At 40.0% G+C, this 16,357-nt stretch overlaps 1 protein-coding gene across 1 annotated transcript in view; it reads right to left on the bottom strand.

Moving 5' to 3' along the window:
- Positions 1 to 7,284, bottom strand: part of bpnt2 (3'(2'), 5'-bisphosphate nucleotidase 2) — a 13,571-nt gene extending 6,287 nt beyond the window's left edge. Inside the window, exons 1-2 of the mRNA XM_048259332.1 lie at positions 6,441 to 7,284; positions 4,836 to 4,992 (exon numbers count right to left, since the gene is read on the bottom strand). Of these exons, the coding sequence (XP_048115289.1) occupies positions 4,836 to 4,992; positions 6,441 to 6,779 (496 nt within the window). The 5' untranslated portion in view covers positions 6,780 to 7,284. The remainder of the gene's footprint in view (positions 1 to 4,835; positions 4,993 to 6,440) is intronic.
- Between the last annotated feature and the right edge of the window lie 9,073 nt (positions 7,285 to 16,357).

Raw genomic sequence — 16,357 nt, 5'->3', positions numbered from 1 at the left:
TGAAACACACTCCGCACACAGTGAACACACATTTAGGTGAAGCACACACTAATCCCGGCGCAGTGAGCTGCCTGCAATAACAGCGGCGCTCGGGGAGCAGTGAGGGGTTAGGTGCCTTGCTCAAGGGCACTTCAGCCGTGCCTACTGGTCGGGGTGTTGCACTCATTAGACTCTGTTTATCTCTCTGCACACGCTTTATAACGAAGTCTGGGTATTCTACTCACCACTGCAATTTATACAATCTATCTACTGTAGTTGGCTTCCATTGTCAATACATAGACAGCTTCATTGGTACAGTACGTTTTTGTTTTTCATTTATAAAGCAGGTGGTTTAAAGTTACTGGTTTGTTACCATCCTATTTAGTGACTTTCTCACAGGCAACTCACTGACAAACAAATGCATTAACATGCACATACACACACACACACACACACACATACTTTTAGATTTACTTTACTTGCTTACTTTACTCTTTGCAGCAAGTAGTGCAAGTAGTAAGTAGACTCTCATCAACCAATCACCATGGTCACTGAAAGCCAATTCATGCCTGACACTTGAGTTATTCTAGGTAAAAGTTGATTTTATCAGTTTTATAAATAGGTTTAGAGATTTAGAGAGACCATACAATTTAGAGAGACCATACAAGCCCTGATCAAGATCAGATTTTTTGAATATGCTATTAGTGTGTTTTATAGGTCCTGAAAATGGACAAAAATGTTGAGAAGCAAAAGTGGTCAGTTTGTTCAATAAATCAATCAATCCCAGACCGATCAATCTTCCTGGAACGTGTTGAGTATGAATATACACTACCACATGTTTGGGGGCTACAAGAAATGTTCTATGAATTCCTGAGGAATTTTCTGTGTTTTTTTTAGTTATTGTGTATAATCTGTGAACAGTTTAAAAAGAACAGGGGGCTACAAAGCTTGCGTACGCACAAAAATGTTGAGTACGCCATCTTTCACATTCACAGTTGATATCAAAATCCCCTCTTTCTTGGACCTACACCAGTTTGCCTACCGAGCATACAGGTCAACCGAAGATGCTGTTTCATTGGCCCTCCACACTGCAATGTCACATCTTGAACAGCAGAACAGCTACGTGCGCATGCTGTTTGTGGACTACAGGTCTGCCTTCAACTCCAACCTCCCCAATACCCTGGCTGTCAAACTCAAAAACCTTGAAATCAACTCTCATCTGTGCAACTGGGTCCTAGACATCCTGACCAACAGACCACAAACAGTGTGCATGGGTAAGCACCTCTCCTCCTTCATAACACTGAGCACTGGGGCCCCCCAGGGTTGTGTTCTGAGCCCACTACTGTTCTCCCTCTTCGCGCAAAACTGTAACCACTGATGACTCCAACATCATAATCAAGTTTGCAGATGACACCATCGTGATTGGACATATAAACAACAACGACGAGGAGGCCTACTGGAGGGAGGTGGAAAACCTAGTGGAATGGAGCCAAAACAACAGTCTGGTTCTCAATTCTAGGAAAACAAAAGAAATTATTCTGGGACTTCAGGAGGCATAGAAAAGATTGTCACCGTCCCATCAGCATCAACGGTGAGGTGGTTCAGGCATTTAAGTACCTTGTGGTACAACTTAGCTGTGACCTGACATGGTCTACCAACACCAAAGCCATGGCAAAGAAGGGGCACCAGAGAATGTACTTCCTAAGGTGCCTGATCTCTCAAAACAGCTGCTAATCAACTTCTACAGATGTACCATTGAGTGCATCATCACATACTGCATCACCACTTGGTATCCTGGCTGCACCGTGGACAACAGGAAGGCCCTACAACGCATCATCACTATAGCCAGAGACTGTCTAATAAGGGGAGAACTGCCACTCTCGGAAAACTTCCGGTTTCTGAACTGGTTGCAGTTCCTTCTGTGGTTCCACATGAGGGCGCTCGTCCACGAGTGCAGAATGCATGGGGGTCTATGGAGCTGTACCCCTCAAAATCCACTTTTCTCGGGATATCATTTTTTTTTTCCAAGTAATTTGAGTATTGTATTCGAAAGGGGAGGAAAATATTTATTAAAGTCACTTAATTAAAAAGCCTTTCAAATGTGTCAATGACGTCATTCATTAGCACAATGCTAGCGTGTTATGTGCAACAACGACCCAACCTGTAAGAAATCAAAAGGACATAAGTACTCGTTCATTCAACTTTTGACCTATAACCCATGTTGAAGTTATACAAACTACAGTCAAATCTGAGATTTGTCAACGACAATCAGGTGAAAGAGACAAATTTAGCCGTCTAGCTTCATTGACTCCCATTAGGCCCTTTCACACTGGCGAAATTGCCGCGATTTTATGTACCAGAATCGCGGAACGACTGTCCCTTTCACATAGACCGAGGCGGAACGGCGGGACAAAGTGTCTCGCCAAATTTACTACCAAGCCCCCTAGACATTAGGGCTGTCACTTTTGTGATATTTGAGACATAAGTGTTCATTGAATCGATTGTAAAATCGATTTTTTATGTCTAAAGACGTTTCCATTTTCAGCGCCAAATATAGGCCAATCCACAAACAACTGCAGGACCAACGTAAAGGGCGCTTTGTAGGCGCCAAGCCAGCAATATTTCTGATTTATTGGCGAGAAGTTTAGGTGCACAATGACAAACAGAAGTGCAACATTCTCGAAAACCAGTAAGCCGAAAGTGGACTGCCATTACATCAGTGACATGACTGCAGGCTTCAACCTAGCTGTGTCTGTGTTTACGATTAGAAATGTCAAACAAATTTAGCCTCATTAGAACTTCGATTGCACAGTTTGCGTAGCCTACCGCTTTGTTCTTCTCCATAGTTTGATATACCAAAAATCCGAAGTACTTCCACATCGAACTCCTCAAGTTATTAGGGCCCATCACTCGTCTCTCTACATGTCGCACAGGTTGATCGCGTTGTCCTCCATTTTTTGGCAAAACACGAGCAGCATAGCAGCTGATTGAAACAGCTGTTCCCGGTGCGTAAAATTGGTGGTAATTTTCTTTTTAGCATTCGCAATGCTTTCTGCACTTCGGAATTATTTTATATTTGGTTAAAATCGATTCCCTATTTTAGTTTTCGAAACTTGTGTTGTTTGGTCCAATCGATTTTCGAACGTAAAGTGACAGCCCTACTAGACATTTTGCCGAGTTTTTTCGTTCCGGCACCAGTGTGAATGGGTCAAGGCGGAAAGGGGAGTCTGGGCGGGCATTTCGATGCTATGTCCAGCCCACCACAGGAGATTGCAAAAAAATCTAACTGATCAAAAGCAGCAATAGCAGAGACAGCACATTATGTCAATCTATAAATTCACAAAGTCTCCAGTCATTCAATGCCTGCTAGAGTTGACTGTAGCTTGGAATGCAATCAGTTGCCATAATAGGCTGTCCTAAAAATCCAGCGAAAAAACAAAGCATGAAATCATGAGCGTCTGTCTGCCCTATATATATCCTCTGATTGTAATGCTTACAGATATCTAGGCGATATTTGTAACATTTGTTTTGTATTTGGCCTGTTATAAAATCATGTAGACCTATGATTTATTCATACCAGTAGGCTAAGGAACAGTTTTTATCCACAAACAGTTGCACTGATGGACACACTGCACCTCCTCTGCCCCCCACCACCCCAACCTGTGTGGTAGTGTAAACACATTAGTCACGGCAAACTATTATTATGGGCTTAGTGTGATTGACTGCATACTTTGACTTTTCTTGAGTAAGCATTCACATTATTGTTGTCACACTTGTGTAGCCTGGAAAATCCAGACCCTGGTAATCTAGAAAGATTATGGGTCTGGCCACAAACATTGTAATGGCCCAACTCGAGGGGCGGCACCAAGCATGCATTTGAAAATCTCACTGCACGCAATTGGATAACACTACTAATGTTTACTCTGAATGATTCCGGACTTCGACGCAATTGGATAACACTACGATCAATGTTAACTGACCTCCAACGTTGCAGCGCTGTCGTCATCAGTTTAGCTCGCCTCTGGCCTGCCTATATCAGATACGCCGATTTGATTGGTTCCACAGGATGCAAGGGGTAAAAGTAACGTGCATCATTGCCCATTGCCAGAGTGTCTCGCAGAGACAATTCCATCGTGCTCTCGCAAGAACTCTGGATTTCCAGGGTGACACTTGTGTGCGAATTATAGACCCTTTCAACAATAAAAACAAAAACAATGCTTGAACGTTCTATTTGGGCCCCAATCTACTTCCTCTGCATTAAGATAACATATGGAATGTTAAAAAGGAAGTCTTGTGGGGCCAACTATGATGCTGATAATGGAACTCTCTTGAAAGGGTCTATAGGAATATGATGAAATCGCAATGTTGTGGCAAGGTGGCCTGGATCAACTTAGTTTATTCTACTTCAGGTATGTGACACGTGGTCTCTTGAATACAATTGATTTGATGACTTTTTACCTACTGAACCTTACTTTTTACTGTTTACGGTTGTTAATTACAGATGATAAAGACGTAAGATTCTTCACAATGTGATTGAATTGATAGCCCTCGCATGTCTTAGAATATCAGTTTAAAATGCAACACAAGGTTCCTTTGTATTGATGTTGTTAAGAAATGGAGTTACGTACAGTATGGTCAGCCAGTGCAGTTAATGTTTTAATAGGCAGTAATCATGTAGGATTAGAATGATTGGGTTACACTGTTTCCATGTCAACATTGTTCCATTAATAATAAAACATGATAAGATTAGCGTGCCTGTAAACATATTCACTGGCTGCATCATTATCAATGTAACTGATAATGATGCTGTAGCCTACTGTAGACATAAATATTGCTATCTGCAAATAGACTCCTACCTGTGTACTCCTGTGTGGCATCCAGTGGATCAATCCAAACAGTGATCCTATCTGCAGCCACCTCCCTTACTTTGACCTTCTGAAGGACATCTTCTGGAATTTCACGGGACCACACGGCAGGGTTTTCCTTTACTTCGTCATGCTCCTCTGAATTCACCTATGTGGGAAGCCCAAGCCAAAATCAACCTCCAGCATAGTCAGTCGAATAATAAACTCTTAATCAAGTCATTTCAGAAATCATTCATTCAGACTTTCTTTCATTCTCGGTTATTTGATGGCAGATTGTGTCTAAGACCTTCAGGGTGAAGGAGCAGCGGTCCAATACATCACATCACCATAATCCACCATGGGAATAACAATCCTTTTTCTGCAGAACAATGGAAAGATTGATTTGTTTCTGTAAGAAACCAATCTCCTGTCTCAATTATTGTGAAGATAATAATCTCTATTGCTACAGATTGATAATCTGTATACCTAAACCTTAACCTACCATTACATACAGATCATGCCAAGATATTTATATTCAGCTACTCGCTCAATATTGACTCCCTCTGCATTGGATAGATGCAGACTATTGCAGTCAATATTTCTAGCTCTGGTAAACAACCATTTTCTTTGCATTGTGTTTGTGTTTAGAGAATTCTGTAGGGATCATCCCATGTCAATCGGATAAGGTTGTTGCTGCACCATCTTATATTTTGCTCAAACTATATCATGAATTGGTCCCAAAACCAAAGCATGTAAAATAAATTCTGTTCAAATCTGTCTTCAGATTTTTCAGCCCTTCATTTTACAACAATGTAAATGTAAAAGCAATGTTTTACAGGTATTATTCATAGCCAGCCCAAACTTTGTAGAATAGAAGACAAACATGTTCTCAAGTCTGACTAAACCCATTAAAAGCTTAGCATGCTCATTGATTTTCTATGAGGCTCTGGATTTGTAAAAAGTGACATTAAGTGTAGTACAAACTATACTAATCTAGTATAAGCTAATAGACACATGGAAATCTATGTATAGACATTTAGGGAACAAATTGCCAATGTTGTACCTACTATACATTAGATAAGAGTTAAAATAATTGTTTTACCTCAGTGACGGGAATGAAAAGGCATAACTATACAGCAACTAAGTAGCCGAAGTATCTTTGAGTTACTCTGGTCTAGATTTTTTTATGTTCTCTGTATGACGGGACCAAACTTCCCAACATTCCCTTCACACCAGTAGAAGCTAGTCTACAAGCTTAAGTTTGGTCCAGTCATACAAGAACCTGTTTGTCTCCCATCCTACCACGTTGGGGCAGGCTAGGAATAATACTTTCTTATTCAAACAACGTGAACTTGGCACTGCACTCAAGCCTTATCGAGTTTGAAATCGACGAACGGTTCCACAGATATGCGACTAGATAGATAGATAGATAGATAGATAGATAGGAACATACAAACACCCATGCAAATACACAGAAAGACGTTCCTGTCATTGAGAAATAGCCTACTGGTTATGTGACTGTCAACAGCAACAATGCTCAAAAAGGTGGCTTGCAATCATCACCTTCAGAGATTTAAGGACAAGAGCACGAAGTCAACGGGTGGAGCCAGATCTTACCTGCAGAAATGGATAGGTGTTTTTAAAGAGGTAAAACATCTTTCGGTGAGAATTCAAATCTCCCAACGTCAGCTTTTCACTGACCCCCTCCTTAGTTTTCCCCTTCGATCTCTCCTCTAGAGTGTTGTCCTCACGGATTTTTTTTACTTCACGTCCACCTTCGACAGCAGCTTCGATAGAAAGAGCTAATAAGTCGCGTAAATCCACATTTTTCTGCTGTCTAAAGGAATTTATTCGGCTTGAGATCACTCCTGCATAAAGGTGATAGATCACACCAAGCCCTAACAAGCAAAACACAGCCACTCCAAGGGGGGACAACCGGATACCCATAGGTGCCATTGGTGAGGAAAGGCAACGTAACGTTAACTGGAAGTTATTCTAGCGTATTTCTAATTTACAGACTCGGTGGCTGTCAACAATTTAGCTAGGGCTAGCTGATACTAAACTGAATTTGACTTTGAGTAAACATCTTAATTTTACCAAGGCATCACCCAACAGGTCTATATTAAAGACCAAATTGTAGCGTTAAGGCTAAGAAGCTGACAGTCAACGAAACTTATTGAGGAGCCTTTGGCGACCGTCCGTCAAACGTTAACGTTTGTTTGTTGGATAGATAGCTAACGTTATGTAGCAAGGCATTAACGTTACCTTGCGACCAAAAACACTTCGATTCGGCACGCTATTCTAACGTTATAATGACCAACTAATGAAAACTAAGCAAAGGGAAGTATAAAATAACGTTACATAGCTGCCACGTAAACTTGACTTGTTTGCTCCACGTCCCCGGTAGATAGCCTACATGGGGGTCAGAGGTGAAACCATGTCTTGTTCTTCAATAGAGGAATAGTGGTTGGGAGACCAACTAATCGGTGCATTACCGCCATCGTCTGGGCTGGTGAACATCCCTACTGTTGCAATTAGTCAGTGATTTCAACCCGAAATTCCCGCCCATCCGCTAAACCCCCAGTGGACCTCTAGATTGAAAAATCGTCAATGCAAGTGAATGTGAGAAAATAATTATTTTCTAGTCCCGTTTGAATTGTGCCATGAATGTTAACATGTGTTGTCTGTGAATTTGTAATAGAATTTTTCATGTTACGAGTTTGACAGTATATTATATGATTCTTCTAGCCTGGCGAGCCAGACCCACATTAAAATGTAGTTGTAATGTAATTTGTAATTTGCTGCCGCTAGGGGCGCGTCTAGATTTCTAGGCTATGATTCTTCGGCTATCAGTTGTGGAAAAGACATAGAGTGTCCCAGTGACTTCCGTTTTACTTCCGCTACAAGGGACCTATCTTTCAAAAAAATATGAACGGGAGTTAATGGAGAGATAACAATTATTTTTTGGTCCAGTTTGAATTGTACCACGAATTTTACATATGATGTGTGTGAATTTAAAAGATAATTTTTCAAGTCAAGGAAGTACTGTTGTTCGATAGACTTCAAAAGTTATGTTGGTTTTGTGCGAATCCGCTCAGTGGACTACATCTCTCGTCTCGAACGATGTACGTCACCAACGTAATTAACGATAAGATTAGCTGTTATGCTAGTTAACGGTTGCATCTTGCTGCCTGCAATATCACTTAACAGTATCTAATGTACAGTCTATGGACGAATACAACTTACCTGATGTGTTTAATCCTCTGACTCATGGTATTTTCATAGGCAAGGAAAGCCCAATTAAGACCTGTTGCTGGTATGCTTGTACAATCTAGTGTGGCTGTGAATGAGCTAACGTCACTAGCGCGACTGATGGGTTTGTAGTCGTGGGAATTACGATCTTTCACAATGTTGTAATTCAATAGTTACGAAACAAACTGCAAATGTCTTTACATGAAAAATTCTCTTTAAAATTGACAAACATCATATGGGTAATTCAAGGCACAAGTCAACCGGGACCAGAAAATAATTTATTTTCGCCATAGACTGGCGTTCAAAATTTTTTGAAAGATAGGTCCCATGGAGGCAAATGGAAGTGGCGTCACTGGACACGAGAAAGACTAAATGTCGCCTGTGACGTGAGCTAATCGCTATTAGCTGAGATGCTCGTTTTTGTAACGGCAGGAATAAACAAGTCAAGTCAAGTCAAGTTTATTTATATAGCACATTTCATACACAGAGGTCATTCAATGTGCTTTACATAAACAAAACCAAACGATAATAACAAATAAAAGCATAGAAGGGCAATATAGTCAAAGAATAGTTAAAAGGTAAAGATCATAATAAAAAGAAAACATAAAACACAAGGTAAAATCATTTAAAAATGAAGAATAATTAGTAAGCAAAAACAAAGGCAAAAGTAGTAAAAAAAAAGTAATAAAAGACAAAGTAGAATAATTATCGAGGCAGATTCAGAATTTGTAACTCGCACAGTTAGCAGAAAGCCGCCTGAGAACAGTTTGGTCTTAAGTCTAGATTTAAAACTGGCTACAGTTGGACCTTTTAATGTCATCCGAAAGTTTTAATGTCATTTTCACCATGGGACCTGAGGACCTGGGATGAGAAGGTGTGTACTGCTGAAGCATGTCTGACAAGTATTTAGGTCCTGCTCCATTTACTGATTTATAAACAAGCAATAGTGCTTTAAAGTCAATTCTGTGACTTACTGGAAGCCAGTGCAAGGACTTAAGAATTGGAGTAATGTGGTCAGTTCTTTTAGTTTTTGTTAGAGTCCTAGCTGCTGCATTTTGTTTCACCTGAAGCTGTTTAATAGTCTTTTAGGAAGGCCTATGAACAGTCCATTGCAGTAATCAACCCTGCTGGAGATAAATGCATGAATGAGTTTTTCTAAGTCATGTTTTGACATCAGCCCTCTGAGTTTGACAATATTTTTGAGGTGGTAAAAAGCTGATTTAGTTATCGCTTTCATGTGGCTGTTGAAATTTAGATCACTGTCAATTAATACACCAAGATTTTTAACAGTATCCTTTGCCTTCAACCCTTTTGTGTCAAGGAGAGTGGCAACCCTAAGTCTTTCCTCATTTTTACCAAATATAATTACTTCAGTTTTTTCTTTGTTCAGCTGAAGAAAATTTTGAGACATCCAGGTGTTGATTTGTTCTATACACTGACACATAGATTCAAGAGGACCATAGTTGTTTGGTGATAGAGCTAAGTAAATGTGTGTGTCATCTGCATAGCTATGATAAGAAATCAAATTATTTTGAATGATTTGTCCAAGTGGGAGCATATAGAGGTTGAATAATAGTGGCCCCAAGATCGGGCCCTGGGGAACACCACAGGTCAAGGACGTTGGTGTTGAGGTACAGTTTCGATGGCAACAAAGAAGCTCCTTTCTTGTAGATATGATTTTAGCCAGCTGATAACTATGCCTGCAAATCCAACCCAGTGTTCTAGTCTGTGTAGTAAAATATTGTGATCAACAGTGTCAAATGCTGCACTAAGGTCCAGTAGCACTAGGACTGAGGTTTTACCTGAATCTGTGTTGAGGCTTATGTCATTGGAAACTTTAATGAGAGCTGTTTCAGTGCTGTGATTTGCCCGAAAACCAGACTGAAAGTAATCAAAATACCCATTTGATGTTAGGAAGGTGGTTAATTGATTAAAGACTACTTTTTCAATCATTTTGCCAATAAAAGGTAGATTGGAAATGGGCCTGTAATTGTTTAGCATGGAGGCATCCAGGTTATTCTTCTTGAGAAGTGGCTTTACAACAGCTGTTTTCAGTGACTTAGGAAAAGTGCCAGACAGCAATGATACATTTACAATTTGAAGGACATCCGCCACTATGAGGTGAAAAACAGTTTTGAACAAATTGGTAGGCAGAGTGTCTAAGACACATGTGGAAGGGCTGAGATTCTGTACCGTTTTTTCAAGTGTTTCGTAGTCTATCAAGCTGAACTCTGACATCAAGTTTAGTTTCCCTCTGTTTGTTGCTGGAAGTTCAGGTTGTTGAATTTGTAATTGAGCAGATATGTTGAGTCTGATTTTGTCAATTTTACCTTTAAAAAAAGATGAAAACTCATTGCATTTATTAGTTGAGAGAAGTTCAGGCGCTAATTGTGGGGGGGGATTTGTTAACTTATCAACAGTTGAAAATAGAATATGAGTGTTATTTGAACTTCTATTGATAATGTTAGAAAAGAAAGACTGTCTTGCTTTGCATATTTCAGAGTTATATGCGGAGCATCTCTTTATGGATTTCATAGTGGATCTGAAGTTTGTATTTATGCCATTTTCTTTCAGTCTTCCTACACTCTCTTTTTAGAAGTTTAACTGCTGGATTTTGCCTCCATGGTGCTTTCTGTTTGTCCTTAACTTTCTTGAATTGTAATGGAGCAATGTCATCCATAATGTTTGCCATTTTGCATTAAAGTGATCAAATAAGTCTTCAGAGTCTGACAGTTGACTTGGCTTTAGTGAAAGTGCTTGCTCAAAGAGAGCACTTGTCTGATCATTTATGATTCTCCTTTTTACCATCATAGCTGTGTTTTGAGTGTGTGGGGACATAGACACATCAAAGAACACAAAAATGATCAGATAAGGCCAGGTCTTTAACAGCTGTAGAGACATCGAGACCCTTTGTGATAACAAGGTCGAGGGTATGGCCGAGAGAGTGTGTTGGCCCCTGTACATGCTGTGTTAGGGAGAAAGTATCGATTAGTGCAATGAATTCCTTGGCATAATTGTTTTCAGGATTATCCACATGCAAGTTTAGATCCCCTGATATAATAAGACAGTCATACTCTATGCAAACAACTGATAGCAGTTCACCTAGCTCTTCAAGAAAAACTTTAGCTGAATGTTTTGGAGGCCTGTAAATTGTCAGTAATAAAATCTGAGGAGAAGACTTAATGCATGCACACAGATATTCAAATGAAGTAAAGTCACCGAATGACGACTGATTGCACTGAAAAGACGTCTTGAAAATTGTGGCTATCCCCCACCTCTTTTATTTGCCCTGGTAGCACTCAAGAAACTGAAGTTTGGGGAGCTGATTCGATGAGAGTAGCAGCACTGTTTGCTTGATCTAACCATGTCTCAGTTAAAAGTAAAAAATCAAGGTTGTGTGTGCAAATTAGATCATGAATTAAGAATGATTTGTTTGAAAGAGATCTGATATTTAGGAGTGCTAGTTTTGTTAGTTTAAGTGTTGGGGAAATATGATCCATGGGGAAATCTGAGGTTGATGTGGTGCGGGTAGGAGATTGGACTGGTTTACCCTATAAGCTCGATGCATTTGTGTTCTATTTCTTGTCAATACAGGAATAGAGAATGTCATGGGCTTACTGGGTCCCGCATGTTCTCAAAACTACTGTCAGTACCATTTATATTGCAGGGACCCTGAGAATATCATGCAATACAGTCATCATATAATTGTCCCCTGCTGCTGCCATCTGTATTTTCCACTTCACATTCCTTGCTATATGCCGGCTGAGAAAATGAACTAAGAGGTTGCTGCTGCTTAAGAGATCCTTCTAAACGGGAGGGGAGGGCTTAGGGGTGGAGGTGCCCTTCGCTTCTTTGGTGCTAATAATCTTGGGCTAGTAAAACTCTGCATGGCTACTGGTAGCAGTCTCTCCATTCTTGCAGGGAACATCATGTGCTTGGGTGGGGATGGTGATGGGTATTCAGGGGATCCTGTGGAGTTTGAGTGGGTGGTGGGATGAAGGGGTGGGGATAGGGATGGGAGATTAGGGGGGTTTGTGTGGCCTGGGGAGTTTGATTGGGTGGGGACGTGATTGGGTGTGGGTGGTGATGGGAAATCAAGGAGGTTGGGGTTGAAAATTGATCCAGAGTCTCCATCTGCCTGCTGAGGTTCTGGGAAGTTTGTTGCAGATGCTCCGCTTTCACACATGGTAACAAAAATATTCGAAACATGTCTAGCTTCACTCAACACATTAACACTATGATACAGTGTGATTGTAAAGTTGTATGGTTCACTGTGTTCAAAGTCGATCTTAATAACCCTCTACATCTCGACCAACTGATGGTTGTTATGGGAAACTAGTGACCTGTCGTCTAGCGGAAAGTTGTAGAATCTAGTCCACAAAGTGCTCTCACACAAAGTTTAACCGCATCAAACTTCTACCCGCTCAATTGTAGCATTCTTTACACGAAAATGTATATTAAAAATTCACAGACAACATATGTTCACATTCATGGCAAAATTCAAACGGGACCAGAAAATAATTATTTTCTCAAATTCACTTGCATCAGAGCCCTTTATTAGACATTCTCTGCTTGCATTAACGATTTTTCAATCTAGAGGTCCAGCGGGGATATCGGAAAGGGCGGGACTTACCAGCTCCAGAGGAAGAGCAACTTCACAGAAGAGAACTTCTGACGGCAAATTTGAGGAAAAGTTGGTAAACCACCCTTCTTACCTAATTTAAGGGTGCTGATTCTGAATATTTTGTTTACCAAGCTCAATTCTGAGTTCTGAGCCGCATAATCAGCATTTTAACATAAAATAGCTATTATTTTTGCTTATTTTTCCCTAAATTGGGTTGATTTCAAAAGTAATCACTAAAACCAAATAAAAGTGTTCTCTAAATACATGTTTGAGCATTAAAGAAGCCATACTATAGTTTATTAACATATTTAATGGGAACATTAAAGGGCGTTCTTTCAACGTGTCTTGGCAGGGACAGGTATCTAAGTCTCATGACCTCACCACAGGTCAAGGCCGTAGTCATGATGTCAACATTGGGGGGGACCAAATCTGTGGTGGGGTCTGAGGGACCCCCAAACAGAATTTCGATACATTTCTTACCATGCAAAACTATTATTAAAAATCACAAACAAGTTGTTAGTTAGGTCAGTCAATTAGGTTATCCCAAACTTTTGACGGACATAGGCATGGCATGGATTATGAACCCCTGGACACAGATGCCCCGGTGAGTTTTGTGAAAAGAGAAGGGTGGAGAAGAAGCAACTTCACTGGTCCATCCCTGGACCTGTGACTCCATTTGTGTTCAAAATGTATACTTGGAGGTGAATGGAGGTGCAAATTCCTTTCTTTAGTTATTGTCCGCGATTCACATTAACAGGCTATCACGTATTGTAAACGTCGCCACATTTGATCACGTTTTTCCTGCATGGATGCGTGATTGAGTGTGCATCTAAATATGCAAGATGCAACAATCATTTCTAAGAGGCCTATACACGGTAATTTCTGGCATTACTACTAGCATATGAATGCATTATTTATGTTGAAAGACATGAAAGAAATAACACAGGCTTGCACAAATTCATCATTTAAAATAAAACGTTTCACTTTTGCTATCATTGCGAGAATAGGCTACAATATGGAAAATGTTCCCTTTCAGTCTGATCGGGTCCAAACATGTATGGGATTTCCTTAGCCTGCGCTACACCTTTCCAAGAAGTTTTGTGAAAATTGTACCGCCCTACCAATTGACAGCCCTACCTCACCACAGTAGGGTGCAGTAAATGCAGTAAATGGAAGCTTTTGATAGCGCACGCCAATAACGAAAAACGGAAAATCACCAGGACAAACCACTCAGGGGTGTAGGCTACTCTGGAACCATAGGTCACTAATTTGTGCGTTATTTACGTTTGATTATTTCAGATACGTTTGATTTCCTAGTATAGCGCTTTATTCTTTATTTATTTTTCTATGTCCAAATATTGGGGGGGACATTTTGGTCATATTTGAATATTGGGGGGGACACGTCCCCCTCATTGTCTATGGTGACTACGGCCCTGCCACAGGTGTGCCTCAGGGATCAGTATTAGGACCCTTGCTTTTCTCTATTTACACCACTTCCTTAGGTGATACCATTCGCTCCCATGGATTTGACTATCACTGTTATGCAGACAACACTCAACTTTACCTGTCTTTCCCACCTGATGACTCTAGTGTTTCCCACCGGATTTCTGCATGCCTTAAGGATATTTCAGCCTGGATGAAAGATCGGCACCTTCAGCTTAATCTCTCAAAAACAGAGTTTTTGGTGTTTCCAGCTAAAACAGCTATTCCCCAACAGATTAACATCCAGCTTGACTCAACTTCACTGACCCCAACTAGATCGGCACGAAACTTGGGCGTTGTAATTGATGACCGACTTAACTTCTCTGAGCATATAGCTTCTATTGTAAAATCATGTCGGTTTATGCTTTACAACATTAGGAAGATCAGACGTTATCTGACACAAGATTCCACACAACTTCTTGTTCAGACCATGGTCATCTCTAAGGTGGACTATTGTAATTCACTATTAGCTGGCTTACCCGCTTGTGTAACAAGATCATTACAGCTGATTCAGAATGCTGGAGCACGCCTGGTCTTCAATCAGCCAAAGAGGACACATGTAACTCCTCTCCTAGTTACTCTCTATTGGCTCCCTATAGTAGCCAGAATTAAATTTAATCTCTCACTTTGGCCTATAGGACACTAACTGGATCTGCTCCTAGTTATTTTAATTCAATAATCAAGCCTTACATCCCCAACCGCCCACTGCGGTCTTCTGGTGAGTGTCTGTTGTGTCGACCAGTCATGAAAACTGGGTCTAATTCCAGACTCTTTTCTTCAGTGGTTCCATGTTGGTGGAATGAATTGCCCAGTGCTCTCCGTTCCTGTAGTAGTTTTGGGTCGTTTAAGAGGGGTCTAAAGACATTCCTATTCAACATATACTTAGTTGTTTAAGCGCTTATGTGGTATGGTTTGCATAATGTTGTTTTATTTTAATTGGGCTGTTAATTAATTTGACATTATTGTTTTTATTGATATTCTCCTTAATGTAGTCTTAGCATGTCATTGTTTTTATATTATTGATTGAATGGACATTATTGTTTTATTATTGCCTTTCCTCTTTTTTTCTATTGCTTTTTATCAGGCTATTGATTGAATTGATATTATTGTGTATTATAACTATTCTCCTTATTATATTTGACCTACATTCTAATCTGTTCCCTGTTCAATTTTAAATATTATTACGTTGTGTTGTATTTATGTGTCACTTTGGACAAAGGCGTCTGCTAAATCCATAACCATAACCATAACATGATTACAGTTAACATGTAATAAACTCGGAAATTCTAATCAAAACACAACCATATTTTTATTGCTTACATAGTGAGTCACTCGTGGTGTTTAATGCATTTCATCACAATAACAAATTGCACAGATAACCTTCAACTCAGAATATATCCTACAGTACATATGAACTTAGATAGCGGGAATAAGCCTAATGCAGAACTGCATCTACCGTCAGCAACAACCGACAAAAAACATTTTACTTCTAGTAACACTGGATTTGGTATGTGTGCTTGCCTCCATACTAGAGCTTGATAATGTGCTCTTCTAATATGCCATTGAGCAGCATCACTTGTTGGTGGTAGAGCCTCCGATCCTCGACATCTAGAAAACAGAATGGCTCTGTCATAGTGTTGTCACGATACCAAAATTATGACTTCGATACAATACCTGCCATAAATATCTTGATACTCGATACTGAAACTATATCCAAATCCTAAAATATCTGGAAAAGAAAGGACGCAGGCCTCCTCCAAGTGTATTGAGTCATTTGTGTTGGATTTGGTGCACTTTTAGTCTATTCTGGGTTTTAAACTTCTAAACTTTCTACATAATTATTATTTTTGTAGTCAGTAAAATAGTAGTTTGTGTGTGATTAAGTCCTTTATTGTTTGTTATAGCTCATTTATATTGTGTGATGTTTTGGCAATAAATTACCTTTAAATAGCCAAAGTAGGCTCGATCAAGGTCAGTGTTCAAATTACTGCATGCAAATCACTTAATGCTATGCAGAAAAGCCTAATCTTTAGGCCATCTGATGTAGGATACCCTAGGCTTCCTGTGTTTATGGGATTTCTTTGACAGTTGCAAAGGGATAAAAGTGAAGATAGTCTTCTTTGCTCCCAGTGTTATTTAATAAGTACGTTTCAACCACTCTTTGGGTCTTAATCAG

The sequence above is a fragment of the Alosa alosa genome, chromosome 1 (assembly GCF_017589495.1).
Source record: "Alosa alosa isolate M-15738 ecotype Scorff River chromosome 1, AALO_Geno_1.1, whole genome shotgun sequence".
NCBI classification, from domain to species: Eukaryota; Metazoa; Chordata; class Actinopteri; order Clupeiformes; family Clupeidae; genus Alosa; species Alosa alosa.
This window is presented reverse-complemented; position numbering and strand designations above follow the sequence as displayed.